Below are 16,479 nucleotides of genomic sequence, written 5' to 3' on the forward strand. Positions count from 1 at the left end.
TCTTTGAGTATCATTATCTATCTCCCTAGCCTACCCTCTCTTTCTCTACCCCCTCCGCTACCCCCCCACTACCCCCTCCCTACCCCCTGCTCCCTCTCGCTACCCCCTCCCTACCCCCTACTCCCTCTCTCCCCGTCATTGTTGGGAGGCATCTTGCACCTCGCATAGCTCCTAGGAGCTGGCGCGACTGAGGCACCTACCCCCCTAATGAGCTACTGCTGCCTGGCGACCCCCTCCCGCTACCTCTGCTACCCCCCCTGCTACCTCAGCTACCTCCCCCCACTACCCCCCCCGCTACCCCTGCTACCCCCTTGCTACCCCCTCGCTAACCCCCTCGCTACCCCCCCACATCTCGCTACTCCCTGCTACCCCTCTCGCTAACCCCCCGGCTACCTCCCTACCCCCCCACTACCTCACTACCCCTCTTGCTACCCCTTGCTACCCCTCTCGCTACCCCCTCCGCTACCCCTCTCTACCCCCCGCTACCCCCTCCACTAACCCCCCTGCTACCCCCTCCGTACCCCCTCGCTACCCCCCCCCCCTTTTTTTTAAATAAAAAATTAATAATAAAAAAAAGCTTCGACCTCCTGCAGTCCCTTCTTTGCCCCCATAATGAAGGGAACATGGGGATGAGGACAGGAGACTAGGCAGGAGACCCCTCGATCCAAATTTGCATACGCGTGGGGATGGGGAAGGGGAACGGTGACAAGGTGAAAACACAAAAGCAACTCAATCTGGAGGACTTCAACAAACGCAGCAACCAGAGCGGTTGGACAGTGGACAGCACCGTGGCCCAGAAGAAAGGGGCCCACCCAAAGCCCATGCGGCTCACCACATCCTCGACCTCTATGGTTACCACCACTATTTCACCACCATCATCCGCCTCATCATCTACGCCACCTCTCTCCTCCCCCTCTCCTGCATCATCATCACAGGTCTCCTCTCTAATAGCCTCACCACTGGCCCCACCAGCCATGGCTCCACAGTACTTTCCCCTCGTATCACCTCTACCTCTCAGTCAGCCACCCTTCATCACCTCGTCCGGCCTCGCTACTCCTACATATCACTCCCCTGCCCAAATCATGTTGTCCCCACCCTTAGTACAACCTCAGCAGCCCACCTTCATTCCAACCTCTCTCGAGATCTAGTTCCCACCTGAACCAAGACATCTTAGGCCCCCGCCAGATGCTTGGGACTCCCTATTGGCTGAGATACACAGCATCCGGACCCGTCAGGCAGAGCAGGCCCGATACACCCAGGAGCAGGCCCGCATTATACACGAGCAGGGCACCCTTATCCAGGGACTCAGACACAACATCACATAGCTTCGAGAGGAGCTCGGGACCCTCAGAATAGCGCCTTGAGGGACCCTAGTCACAGAGATGGATGCACAGATAGCCACGATACAGTCGGCTATAGCAAAGATGACTAGATGGGTGGATGTGGCGAAATGGGAGCCCGCAAAGGCAACCATTTCAGCCGCCATACAGGAGCAGCAGCAGAGGGCTTCGAAGGTCAACATCCGGATACGAGGGATCACTCGAGACAGCACCATCACCACTACAACGCCCATGGAGGAGGAGATCACCTTTGTGACCACCACCATGGGGGCCCCGACCATGGCATAGAGGGAGCATGGCGTGTTGGGAGAGATCCCAACCGAGAGCAGCCCCTAGTCATTCGCTTCAGACATTCACATGCTCGACTAGCGACACTCCAACGCTCTCACGGATGATCCAAGGAAAACCGTCTGCACCACATCACATCATTCAGGCCGAGTTTGGTGCTTCTCCACTCCAGCTAGATGCAGCCTTTCAGACCATCACATATCTGCACCGGCTAGATCATATGGGGATTGCACATCAGGGAGACAGAGGTTGCCATGGTTGGCTCTCGATTCTTCCATGAGGTTGGTAACAGAGGGAGACGAGCGATGCTGGTATGCACGGACTCAAAGGTGGTTTGTGCGACTAGGGTTCCACATCGATAGGATACCTCCTTTTCAGTACAGTTTAGATGCCCCTCCGGTACTCCCACTCACCATCCCGATTGGGCCACATACCAACCAGGTCATTCAAGAGGATCTCCTGCAGCTACACACCTTTAGGACCTGGTTGGAGCCGAGGGAGCTTCTAGTGAAGCTGAGTTTCTACAGCGGGTATCACCACACCGCCTCCGCATAGAGAGCGGCAGAGTAGAGGGGATTCCCAGGGAGCATCGCTTATGCATATTATGCGACTGTCAGGAGGTTGAGTCGGAGGAGCATTTTATTTTCAGGTGCCCAGTGTACTACGAGATCCGAGGTCGCTACCATTGCCTCTTCAGAGACGGCTCTGGGCTCCTTTGCAAATTCCTCGCCTACCCAGATCAGAGATGCCTCACGGCCTTCATTCACAAGGGAGTCAAACATAGAGTACATAGAGAGTACTTACTCAGGTGAGGGGGCTTGGCCACATCATCAGACACCTCTCAGAGCAGGATCACATAGTTCTTCCCATCGAGTGACATTGATCATCCAGTCTCTAGCTGCAGACGTGACAGAGACCTCGACTCGACGATCACAGCACGACACACGAGACATCGAGGAGACACACAGATCACTCTAGGGGACCTCCCGTCATTGTTTAGACCCGGGATACGTCCCACAGGAGTCACGGTGGCTCTGGTCTTGCATTGAGCCTCGTCCAGGAGACCGAGACGCACGGCACCCCTTGACGGACACCAGCGTCCCATCATCGGCTATGCACCAGCCAGGGCGACATGACATACGGAGGATTCCGCTCCGCTCCAATCCTTTTCTTTCCATTGTTACATCCAAATGTATTTGATTATGTATGATCAAACTTAGGATTCAGCACGGGTGATGATGCTCATTTCAATAGCTCCACCCTTGCTGTGATTTGTATCAGGTTTTCTTTCAGTCTCATAGACCCATCGGTCTTCCTAAGACTCTAATAAAATTTCTTTCTTTCTTTCTTTCTCCCTCTCCACCATGTGCCTTTAGAGTTTGCATCTATGGCCTGTTGCTATTAGTTTACTCTATTGAGGGAGCGTAGGGACCTTAGGGGGTGCTTTACTTAATGAACTAAACCATTTGATTGAACTTTCTCCATTGTGACCTTTAGTTACAATTTCTTATCCCTTCCATATTTTCTTCCATATAAACCTTGGGTCCTTGCTTTCTCAATAGCCTCAACAAAGGATTGCCTTTGGGAGATTAATTCCAGCATCTTACTTTTGAGATTTTCTGTGCATGTTGCAAGTAGGTCAAGACGTGATCTTGTAGGTGACAGAAAGAGTTTCACTTATTTGGCTAGTCTTCATTCACAGTTTTAGGAGCCAGTGGGACAGATATTTGAAGATTGCGAGACTCAAGAGGGGGCAGCAAATAGGAGTTACAGTAAGAATACATCACATTTAATCTCCACCAATATGCCCCCTCTCTTCACATTCCTATCTTTCAACCTATGTTGTACTGGGTTGACGGGGCCTAATAAGAAACAAAGAGCCACCGATGTGCCCCATCGATCCACATTCCTATCTTTCAGCCTACATTTTCCCAAGATGACGGGGCCTAATCACAAAACAACTAGGTCACACTCATCATTTCTCTTCTTATTGTCTTATAGTATGCTGCTATGGCCTTTTTCATTACATTTTTCTATGGTCTAAATGTTGGCTGACAGTTCTGAAACATATTTATGTTTGTCTACTTAACCTAGCTTTCTATGACAGCACTTTGTGTGACCAAGGTTGTCAATTGTGTTGTCTTTTGTATTTCTATATAAGATGGGTATGGAAAAAGCTCTATTGACTTTAGAGTAACGATTATCTTTCAGGAAGCTAGCTGAGGAAAATCAAATTGGAAAAAGACCAACGTCGGTGCCTCTTCTTCCTGAAGTAGAGTCAATCAGTAATTTCTACATAAGGGTATGCTCATTTGTAAGCAATCAAAGAGACGATGATCCACTGATGGAAGTCCTTATTCATCATCTTAAAGAGTGAGTATTTACAAGCTTGAGACGACTGAAGCTCTGTATAACTTCTATCAAAATAGATGAAAAGAAGTTCTTTTGTTTATTTTAGTCTCAGAACAAGCTTTATCATAAGATCTTCTAACATATATATTGCTTTTGTGGCCACCATTATTAATAGCTATTTTCTTACCATCATTACCATGGAAGGTCGACATCCTTTGTGATATTATCTGTTAATGTTTTTGAATAATCCATATATATGTATGCTTTGTTTAGATGATTTACATATTATCAATGTATTATTTCTTGTATCCAGGCTGTTGGAGAGTGGTTTCAAGTTGCAAAAGGAGTTATTGTATAGGCTGTGTTACTATATGGGGCACCTTCCCGGTAGACTTTATACTCTGCATTTTCTCCTTAATGATTTCTGAGATTCTGAGGTGTAATCTTGATCCTTTCATATGCATCTGTTACAGCTGTTCGGAGATGTCCAGCAATGATATCACATGTGTACACACCTGAAAGTAAATTCTACCAGTAAATAATGCTCGGAAGCATCATGCAAAGGCTAATAGAAATCATCAGCACTTAAGAAAATTCTGTTTCCATTAAACACGGATGTTTTACTAAAAATCTGTTAAAATAGGGGGCATTCCTTTCACATACATTTATCGAAGTGGATGATAATGCAACTGATTCCATACTCTGTGAAAGTGTAAAGATGGTACCCTAAGAATGGCAGATACCTGATCTTTGGCAGCTCTGAAGCATGTGTGTGTGTGTATCTCAACTGTTGGCTACACAGGGTGTGTATGATATGCAACCAAATCTATGACATGATCTCTTAGTAGGAAAGGTGATGATCTGTAGTAACATGATTGCTGCAGGAAAATCGATTCTCTTAGTAACATATCCGTTACCTAGCACGTTAGGGAATGTGCGATTTGATCCTTGGGGATCTATTGAAATCCAAGGGGTCTCTACCTATGTGAGAGAGCTTTTTGTATCAGTAAAGGAGCCCACTGTTTTGTGCCAATTGATCTTGGCCCTCAAGGGTGGACAATGCTGCTCTAGAAGGAGTCTTAGCCTCTTCAAGCTAGCCTATCGACCCCTCCACAAAATTCCAGAAGCTCCTCCTCTTGCTGAATTAAGAGGCACATCCCTACCCCTTTCGATATGAGATCATATCCTATAGCCTCTATGACAAAGACGAATAGGTTGGGGGCTAGCAGACACCCCTGTCATATTGAGCATGAGAGAGAAGGCCTCCCTTGTGTGTTCTACATATAGTCACTAGAAAAGTTTCGAATGTTGAGCTGTTCGAAAGTTTCATAACGTTTCAAAAAACAGGCCGAAGTTTTGGAAAAACCAAAGTTTCACATATTAACATATGTACCTTCTTTCTTCGCCCGAAAAGGAGACTTGTTGAAGTTTCAGAAAACCCAAAGCTTCTTGCACACATTCAAAATTAAGCCATATATGTACCTTCTTTTTTCCCCTGAAAAAAAGTGAAAGAAACTGATACATAAGTTTGAGCGCTAAGGGGATCATTACAGCATGTGAAGCATGAAAATGCCAAGAAGGTGGCTGAAAATGCCAAACCATTATTACATCTTCAGCATCGCACTCTATTTCTTTGTGGGGTTCTTTCCATGATATTTTCCAGCTTTTTCTTTTGACTTCCTTCAAACCAGCCCTCTAGTAGCCCCCTTATGCATATGAATCGTGCATTAGCTACCCTCTTTTCCTATTCTTGTACTACTTCATATACATCCGATGTGTTGACTTTAGTATCCAATGTTGCGATTATTTATTGTTTCACTGATTGGAGCTGAGTTGGAGCCAAGTTCTAGACTTTAGCTACCATCTGTGGTGTGGGTGCTGTTGTATTGTGTATCTGCAGTACTTAGTGAATGATTTCATGTTTTCCTTGTTCTTCCCATGCATTTGTTTTCCTCTCTAGAGCTGCAAGTCTGAGCTTGAGCTCCGGATTTCCTGCTGTAGGTAATAAATATGTTCTTGTGGGTCTATCATGCTTACTATTCTCTTATGTTGTAGATAGGTTGACAAAACAAGCCCAGTTCGTACTCATTAAGACCCGATATTCAGCATCACGGGTGTTACGCTCTAGCCGAGGTAGCATGACCTCGGAAGAATCAGTCGACATTTCCCTTATAGGATCTATCTCTGTAATATATGTGTTTGCGCTTCATGTAAATGATCGGGAGGGATTTAATGTCAAGGTCCTAGGTGAGGGCTGATAGCACCAGACTAGATAGATCTGAGACCAAGGGCCTAGTGCTAAGATTGTGCCTAGGGGCAAGGAATTAAATGCATCCCAAGAGAGGGGTGAAATGTTGCATTAGGAAGGCCCTATATAGATAACATGTGGCATCTAGATCTATCTAGGGATTTGGGGTTTGCTAAGGCTAGAGAGAGAAGAGAAGAAATTGATTCATGTGATTTTTAACGTAGATCTCTGTCTGGCTCGTGAGCCTTAGCAAGATTTGGCTGGGAGGAGAATCATGGTGCTGCTCCCGTGATCTGCAGTAGAGGCTAGAATAGGAGAGTGTATCAATTGGTATCAGAGCCTTGTGGAGAGAGCAAGGGACGGGTGACGTACTGAAGAAGGCTACGAAGAGGAGCGTAGGGCCTTGAACAGGCTAGGCAAGTGAAAAGGCTGCAAAATATCAGACCAGCGTCGAAGGAGATCCAACGCTGCCGACGATGTCCGTGAGGATTGGCGCTCACGTGGAGATTCCTGATTATTGGTGAGGCGATGCGTTGATCGCAACGGCGCTGTGCAGCGCGCTGACCTACGAACGGGCTTACGCAAGCAAGTATTGAGAGATAGGAAGGTCCTTCGACGTGGGCAGTCTGTGATTGACTGCGGATCAACGGAAAGCCTGGCAAGGAAATGTGACGTGCATGGAACGGGACACGCAGGTGACTCGACGAAACGAGGGATGAAGAGCGCAGGAGGGTCCTGCTACTTATGACCTCCATGCGATGGACTACGACGACGTGTCTGAGCGTAGCCCTCCCGCACTGATCATAGCTTGATCGGGCCTGACAGAGGTTCGTTGACAAAGGTCTTCGACTGCTGTTTGTGTTCGGTGGTCGCTGGTAGAAGGTATCGTTATTTTGTCGAGGTGACCTTGCGGGAGGCTATTCGGTGCATAGAGAAGCCCGTGGAGAGCTGTTGGTAACAGCTGTCGACTGCTTCTCTGTCGCATATACAGTCAGAGTACGGATGACTTGTGAGAGCTGAGAGCAGGCCGTACGTGCAGGCTGCAAGCTACGGGATTCGAATTGCGGGGAGTTTCCAGGGAGCACTTTATCTATTTTCCCTTTTGGTTTTCGTTATTCCTGTTTTGTCAGAAGCAGTTAGACTTTTGTGGTTTAGCAGAGGTCGCAGTTTATGATGCTATAGCAAGGACAGATTATGCTTGAGGATATGCCTGTGTGCTTTAGACTGCAGAAATTTCCCTAGTATAGGGAAGAGCGGCATTTGTGATATATGCCTGTATTAAATGCTTGATCAGTGTGAATGTGGGATTGCAGGAATTCCCTAGTATAGGGAATTGTGTTCAGAGTGTCAGTACACTGAATTGTGTCAGCTTGTGATTACAGTGTTCTAGGGGTGTTTTTAAAAAAAAAAAAAAAACCCCAAAACAAAACACCTATTGAACTAAATGGAAGCAGAAGAAGGGGCTTCCAGGAGGGACCCTGGTGAATCAGGAGTCCGGCCGACCCAGCAGGGATCGCGCCCAGTAGCTCACACTTTATCTGGCAGGATTGCATTGTTGGAGGATGCCTTGCAACAGTTGTTAGCGCAGCAATTACAAGCCAACGCAGGGCAATCTGAACTTAGGAGAGCGTTACAGAGTATGTCTGCCAGACCTTCTCGAGAAGAGAAGGGTAAGGCTCCAATGGAACTGGAGTCTAGTGTCCATACGGTCGAGCCTAGGAAGGCTAAAGTGCCAAATATTGCCAATTACAGACCGGAAAAGTATTATGGTCGGATGAACGACCGTAGCTCCGATGTCATTGAGACCTAGTTACACAAATGGGACGAGGCGTTCGCCATTTGTGAGATCAGAAATGACATCAAAAAGATCCGCGAGGCCACCCACATGTTTAGTGAGGCAGCGGATCGGTGGTGGATTAAACAACAAAAAGATGGCATAGCATCCACTACCTGGGAGGGGTTTAAAAGAGAGTTCAGGAAACACTTCTTACCTCCTGACGAGGCATCCCGAGCTTGGGATCAATATAGGAACCTTCGTCAGAGAAATTTATCAGTGGCAGAATACACTGATAAGTTTCGAGAGAGTGTAATGAAGGTTGACGAACCCCTGCCTCAATCAATCCAAGTGAAAGATTTCATATTTGGATTGAATGATCGAATAAAAATGGAAGTTCGGGCTAAGTACGCGAACACGCTAGATGATGCAATAGCTATAGCCCTGAACTACGAGGATGCCAAGGGCAGCAAGCCAAGTGGGTTTGCACAGGTCGGAACCCAGTATGGGTATCCGAAGAAGTCTGGGTTTAAGAAGAAGTGGGCCAGTAGAGGGAGTGGTTCGCAGCCGAGTGGTCAAGCCAAGCAGGCGAGACAAGCTGAAACTCCTAAACCAAGTACCACCATTGGAGTGAAGAGGAAAGTAACTCCAATGGCAGCCCGGGCTTGGTCTAAATCTCCCTTGAACCCAGAACAGCGGGAAAAAGCGAGGAGAGAAGGCTTATGCTTTGGTTGCCTTCAACCTCATCAGTGGAGAGATTGTCCACGTAATAAAGATCGTCGGATGGCTGAGATGGTGATCTCAGAGTGCGACGTGGAGATTCAGGGAAGTCCCAGAGCGGAAGAGATGCAGATTCAGCTAGCGGGATCTTCTCAGAGGTTAGTACCTTGTTTGTTCTGTGTGTCTGTTGCTAAGTTAGTGACGAGTGCACCTGATAACATCCTATTTAAGCCCGCAACAACGGGGTATACAGCCTTCAATGATACGGAGTTAATTAAAATGAAAGGGCAAGTGGCCAGTCATGATGTCATTGTGTTGTTTGACTCAGCGTCAACTCACAATGTGATTAACTCCAAGCTCGTGAAGAGGCTGAAACTAAAGACAAGTCCATCTGACTATGCGTATACAGTCAGGATGGCCGATGGAAGTTCAACTGAAGTATGGGATCAAAGGGTTACCCAGTTGGAGCTTCGGATTCAGGACTATGCTGAGAAGCTTGATTTTGAAATAACCAAGCTTGCTCATGCGGATATAGCCTTGGGAATGGCGTGGCATTCTAGGAAGAATCCAGCCATTGATTGGAAAAAGCACGTATATCAATTCAAGATGAATGATGTGCTTTATGTCTTGCGAGATGAAAGAGATATACCTCAGGGACCGTTGGTTTCCGTGATGGAAATCAGAAAGGCTCAAGTAGAGTTTTTGTACCTTTGCACAGCATCGGTAGAGTCGGTGAATGATTCTTCGACTAGCACTGATGTTACGCAAAGTGGTGAGATGGCCAAGCTGGCTAATCTTATAACAGAGGAGTTCTCTGAATGTTTTAGGGATGAACTACCTTATGGGTTACCTCCAGAGCGGAAAGTTCAGCATAAGATTGAACTGATCCCAGGGGCAGAACCTGTAAATAGACCTCCCTATAGAATGAGTTTTACTGAAGAGGCGGAGGTGCGTAGACAATTGGAAGAATACCTCAAGTTGGGGCAGATTCAACCAAGTTTCTCACCTTTTGCTTTGCCAGTGATATTAAAGAGGAAAAAGGATGATACATTTCGCCTCTGTATAGATTACAGAGCATTGAATAATATCACTGTTAAGCACAGGTATCCGATGGCTCGGATTGATGATTTGCTAGATGCATTACATGGAGCCGTGATTTTTCAGTAAGATAGATCTTAAGTGCGGCTATCATCAAATCCGGATTAGAGCCGAGGATGTGCATAAAACCGCTTTCAGGAGTAGGTTTGGTCATTATGAGTTTTTGGTAATGCCTTTCGGACTTACCAATGCTCCAGCGACCTTCGTCATGCTTATGAACGATTTACTACGTCCGTATATCGAAAAGTTCGTAGTACATTTTATTGACGATATCCTGATATTCAGTAAAAGTGTTACTGAACATCGTGAACACTTAAGGATAGTGTTCAGTACTTTGAGGAAAGCCAGTCTTTATGTGAATAAAAAGAAAACTATACTGTGTATGGTTAGGCTTGAGTATTTAGGGTTCATAATTACTCCACAGGGGGTAGAAATGGATCCGAAGAAAGTGGCTGCGATACTAACTTGGCCAATCCCTCAGAGTCTGACCACGTTGCGATCATTCTTGGGATTTGTTCAGTTTTATAGAAGGCATATCAAAGGATATTCCGGAATAGTATCGCCATTGACTGATCTGACCTCAGATAAAGTACCTTTTGTTTGGGGATAGAATCAACAGGAAAGTTTTAACACCATAAAACAAGCTGTGGTCTCAGGACCGGTGTTAAAAATAGTTGATTCCCAGAAACCGTTGTTCCTAGAAACCGATGCAAGTGGCATTGCGGTAGGAGCAGTTCTCCTTCAAGAGGGAAGGCCAGTAGCCTTTGAAAGCAAGAAGCTTTCTCCCTCTCAAAGGAATTGGCCAACTCATGAATTGGAGTTGTATGCAGTTATCCATGCTTTGAAAACATGGAGGCATTATTTGTATGGTTCAGAGTTTTATGTGGATGTGGATCATGATACTCTGAAACATTTTTGTAAACAGCCTGACTTGAGGGGCCGCCAAGCTAGGTGGGCAGAGCTCATGCAGGAGTTTAATCTAACGATTCGGTACCGAAGAGGAAAAGACAATAAGGTAGCTGATGCGTTGTCTCGCATTATGCACAACCTGAGTTTCACGGTATTAGAGAGTGCTCTAATGACCGAGATCAGAGAAACTCAAAAGGTGGACGAGTTTGTCTAGAGCTTATGGCCTAAAGCTCATGTGTTAAAACCCGGGGAAAATGAAAAGGATGACCTGGCATCCAGGAAAGGCCAAACTTATGCAAGATATACCATAAGGGATGGTATGCTAGTTAGAAATGGCAAGGTTGTAGTACCTGGTCAGAATGATCTCAGGCAGAGAGTCATTCGACAATGCCATGATAGCCCGTGTGCGGGACATCCAGGTGTCGAGAAGACATATGATCTCGTGAAGCGAGATTTCTTTTGGCCAAAGATGAAAAAGCATATTCATGAATATGTGACACGATGTTTCTCGTGTCAGGTAAGTAAGGCCGAGCGGGTGAAACCACCCGGACTTTTACAGCCCTTGGAAATACCACTAAGTAAGTGGGAGAGCATTTCCATGGATTTTATTGTAGGGCTACCTGCAACACAAGGAGGGTATAATTTTATCCTTGTGGTGGTTGATCGTCTAACCAAGATGGCTCACTTCATTCCGACTAGAGAGTCTGTTAGTGCCCCGCAAGTGGCGGATTTGTTCATTAGACATATATTTCGTCTGCATGGATTGCCTAGATCCATAGTGTCAGACAGAGATGTCAGATTTACCGGTCATTTCTGGACAGCGGTATTCGAGACACTGAGGACTGAGTTAGGAATGAGTAGTGGGGATCATCCTGAGACGGATGGTCAGACGGAGAGAGTCAACCAGACTTTAGAGGATATGCTGAGGGCATATGTGTCATTGAGGCAACATACATGGGACAAGTGGTTGCCATTGTTGGAGTTTGCCTACAATGATAGGAAACATTCATCTACTGGGTTCAGTCCGTTTGAGCTGAACTATGGTTATAGGCCAGCTAATCCAACTATAGTTGGAGTACCTCAGAAAGTGCCTAGTGCCGCGAACTTTGTAGTTCAGATGCGGGAGATGCTAGCACTTGCGAGAGCTAATATCCGCCAGGCTATGGATAGAGCCAAGGTGTATGCGGATGAAAATCGGTCTATAAGAGTATTTGAAGAAGGAGAAAAAGTTTTTCTCAGAATTCCTTCGCACTCGAAGTCGTTGACTTCAGGAGAGTGTGCTAAGTTATCACCTCGATACTGTGGGCCGTGGTTAATTCTAAAGAGAATAGGCAGTGTAGCCTATAAATTAGAATTGCCACAGGGGTGTAAGGTGCACCCGGTTTTTTATGTTTCACGTTTAAAGAAATTTTTACATACAGGTGACTCACTAATCGAAGGTGTGGTTTTGTTTCAGGAGATAGAGGATATTACAAGGCGCAAACCAACAAGAATCTTGGACCGAGAAACAATGCAAATACGAAATCGAAAGATACCCACGGTGTTGGTTGCATGGCATGGTCAGCCTCTATCCGATGCTACCTGGGAATCCGTATATCAGTTGCGGAGAGTGTTCCCAGACTTTATCATCGAGGACGTTGATGTCTGAAGAGGGAAGGAATGTTACGCTCTAGCCGAGGTAGCATGACCTCGGAAGAATCAGTCGACATTTCCCTTATAGGATCTATCTCTGTAATATATGTGTTTGCGCTTCATGTAAATGATCGGGAGGGATTTAATGTCAAGGTCCTAGGTGAGGGCTGATAGCACCAGACTAGATAGATCTGAGACCAAGGGCCTAGTGCTAAGATTGTGCCTAGGGGCAAGGAATTAAATGCATCCCAAGAGAGGGGTGAAATGTTGCATTAGGAAGGCCCTATATAGATAACATGTGGCATCTAGATCTATCTAGGGATTTGGGGTTTGCTAAGGCTAGAGAGAGAAGAGAAGAAATTGATTCATGTGATTTTTAACGTAGATCTCTGTCTGGCTCGTGAGCCTTAGCAAGATTTGGCTGGGAGGAGAATCATGGTGCTGCTTCCGTGATCTGCAGTAGAGGCTAGAATAGGAGAGTGTATCAACGGGTTGCTTGGCAATTCATTGATCATGTGTTGAACCAGCATGGATTCCCTTAGGAAATTGTCAGTGATAGAGATGCAAAATTTATGGGTCATTTTTTACAGGAATTACTTAAACAATGGGTACTTAACTCACCCCTAGCACTACATACTACCTTGAGACTGATGGTCAATCTGAAAGGTGAATAAATGGGTAGAGGAATACCTGAGGCATGTCTGTCATGACACTCATAGGTCATGGGATAAGTAGCTTGTACCTGCTGAATTTCTCCATAACAACACTACACATTTCTCTATTGGAATGAGCCCATTTGAGGCAATGTATGGATGCAAAGTGGGAATGCCTTCCTCAATTGCAGATAAAAACCAGCAAGCATGAGATGACTTGGAGAGGATGGAGGCTCTTCTACAATTGTCTAAAAAGAATATGTTGTTGAAGCATAGAGGAGTAGGGAGAGGAGGTAGGGTAGGAAGAGGAAGAGGAAAGCAAAGAATGCAACTAATGGAAATGGGAATGGAAAGAACTAAAAGAGAAATAATAGAACTAAACAAATGAAAGACTTGCATTGAGAGAGCTTGATGTTGACTCCTATGATGTGACACACAACACAAGTACATCCTCATATAATCTAGACACTAGACACTAGCATACCAAAGTGCATATGGGATATCTCCCAATATGACACGTGGCATCCATAGGACACACATAAAATTCACTCAACTTGACTGCATTTCCTAACACCTCCTGATGGAGGAAAGGTGAGGGACTACTGGAATGAAACCAAGAATAAAACATGGTAATGATGGAATCTACTAATCTGTGCACCCCATGTAACTCAGAGGCTAAAGTCTAAGCATGTTCAGAGGTTGATCCAAATACTCTCATGGTTTGACACTCAACACGACTCGGAGGCTCATGTCTTAGAATGGCTACATGACCAGCTCATAGATCTAGGGGCTACACCAACATCCTGGAACTCGGCCAGGCCTCATAAAAGGACCCATCAAAGACCAATACAAAGAGGCTCCCACATGTAATCTACTAATCTGTGCACCCCATGTAACTCAGAGGCTAAAGTCTAAGCATGTTCAGAGGTTGACCCAAATACTCTCATGGTTTGACACTCAACACGACTCGGAGACTCATGTCTTAGAATGGCTACATGACCAGCTCATAGATCTAGGGGCTACACCAACATCCTGGAACTCGGACAGGCCTAATAAAAGGACCCATCAAAGACCAATACAAAGAGGCTCCCACAATACATCCCCTCTTGGCTCCAAAATGGGACTAATGAATGACATGGAGCCACACATAATAAAGCAATACATAATTTTAGGAGGACTATCCAAGGATGAGAACCTTTATTGACTCAAGGAGACAAAGAATTATGAGATTATTACAATCATTTTTGGGAAAATACCCAGGGCAGAGTACCCATGACTCACGGGACAGATTTAGAAAACAAGATCATCATCCTTATCTACCTCTTTTGGTGTCGGAATGTCTTCTTTTTCTTCTTCTTCACTAGTGACAGCTGCAACCAAGTTAGCATGGTTCTTAGATTGTTGCTTAGCAAGCTTTTGAAAACAATGATCCTCTGTATTTACAATACGTACACTAGAGAGGCTTGAATTTGTTTTTGCCCTTAGAATATAATGCCACTTCCTCATGGGTATGGTCATCCTTATGTCTTCTATCATGATCAATGAGCATTGCAACCATCTCATCAAATTTCATATCATGTGCCACATGAAGTGTTGGAATAATGTCATGATATTTAGGAATATCCTCAATGTTGAAAAGGAGGACAACAACCTGATCTTCTTCCCCAACAGGGGCCTTCAATGCAGCAAGTTGGGTGATAAGAGATTCAAATGTGCATTGAGCCTTCATGCTTCATTTGAAGCTTAAAGAATGCTTGTTTGAGAAACAATTTGGAGTTGATAATTTTGTTACCAAACAGACATTCTCGCTTTTCCCACAATTCTTGTGCAGTGTAATCAAAATCTAAGTGATGAATAACTTCATCAAACAGACCCAAACCAATAATAGCAAGAACTGTCATTGATATTTTCCCATTGTAGAATTTTCTTCTCATTTGTTAAAGGCTTTTTGTCGTTTTCACTAACAACATTCCACGCACTTTCCTTCATAAGAAAAAGCCTCATCTTGGTTTGTCATGTGGGAAAGTTCTTGCCAGAGAATTTCTCAATGATAGTAGTAGACTTAGAAGACTCCATTTTAGCAAATGTGAAGTAGGAAAGAAGCGAAATATTGCATACCTTAACGCTTGATGGAAATCGCTGAATTTCTATCCCCAACTCAGCAAGTAGCAGCAAAATGATGACCAGCTACATGATGCCCGAGATTCTTCATGCCACGAATAGTCTGGAAACAGCCTCCAAACGACACTTTACAGCTTCACGAGCATAGCCATGTCTCCACGCAGCACCCTTGAAATCTCTACGTAGCAACCAATGCAACAACACGAAGTCTGCACGCTGCAACCAACACAGCAATCACAAGGTCTCCACGCAGCAACCAACGCAGCTATGAGTTAGCTCCGCAGCAGCAGCCATGAATCAGCTCCACGCAGCATCGACCATGAATCAGCTTGAATGCATCTTCTTCCCACATAGCAGGAGCCACGAATCAGTTGAAGCGATGAAGGAGAAGAAGGCGAAGCAGATTGGCGGCCACGTATGATGAGGAGGAGAATGGAATGAGGAGGCTAGGGTGTACTCTCTGCAAGGAAAGAGAGAGAGTAGATTCCTTTGGCCTCCCTCAACCTCATTTTCTTGGAGAAGCAAGGAGAAAGGAAGAGAGGAGAGCTGGCTCTGATACCATATGTTGAAGCATAAAGGCGTAGGGAGAGGAGGTAGGGTAGGAAGAGGAAGAGGAAAGCAAAGAATATAACTAATGGTGGAAATGGAAATGGAAAGAACTGAAAGAGAAGAACCAAATCAATGAAAGACTTAATTGAGAAAGCTTGATGTTGATTCCTATGATGTGACACACATCACAAGTACACCCTCATATAATCTAGACACTAGACACTAGAATACCAAAGTGCATATGGGATATCTCCCAATATGACACGTGACATCCATAGGACACACCAAACTAAAACACACATAAAACTCACTCAACTTTACTCCATTTCCTAACATATGCAAGATGCCTCAGGCAAGCCGAAGAAATATGCAAACATAGGAGACACTTGGTTTTCAAGGAAGGGGATTATGTGTGTTTTCATCTCTACAAAAATCGTTATGCTTCATTGAAGGGTAATACCAATACAAAGCTTGCTCATCGGTATTATGGCCCTTACATATCATCTGCAAGATTGGGAAAATAGGATATCAATTGGAACTATTGAGCACCTCCAAGATCCACCATGTGTTTCACATGTCTTGTTTGAAACCACATATAGGCCAGCATGTGCACATACTTCTAGAGCTGCCATCTGTGGATGAAGATTATATCCTTTATGTCCTTGAGCCCATTGTGGGTCTCAGAGATAGAGTATTGTGTAATAAGGTATACATTGAGTACCTCATCAGATGGAGAGGACTACCTAAGGATGAACAATCATGGCAGCCACAGAGCCTTGTCCAAGAGTACCCCTA

At 45.3% G+C, this 16,479-nt stretch overlaps 1 protein-coding gene across 1 annotated transcript in view; it reads left to right on the plus strand.

Annotated features, from left to right (window-relative positions):
- LOC147889776 (uncharacterized) overlaps window positions 1-16,479 on the plus strand; it is a 254,000-nt gene that overhangs the window by 213,192 nt on the left and 24,329 nt on the right. The window contains exons 12-13 of the mRNA XM_087391512.1: window positions 3,840-4,001; window positions 4,294-4,367. Of these exons, the coding sequence (XP_087247638.1) occupies window positions 3,840-4,001; window positions 4,294-4,367 (236 nt within the window). The remainder of the gene's footprint in view (window positions 1-3,839; window positions 4,002-4,293; window positions 4,368-16,479) is intronic.

This window comes from Dipteris shenzhenensis, chromosome 20, assembly GCF_047967505.1.
Source record: "Dipteris shenzhenensis isolate YYH24624 ecotype China chromosome 20, Dip_SZ_1.0, whole genome shotgun sequence".
NCBI lineage: Eukaryota > Viridiplantae > Streptophyta > Polypodiopsida > Gleicheniales > Dipteridaceae > Dipteris > Dipteris shenzhenensis.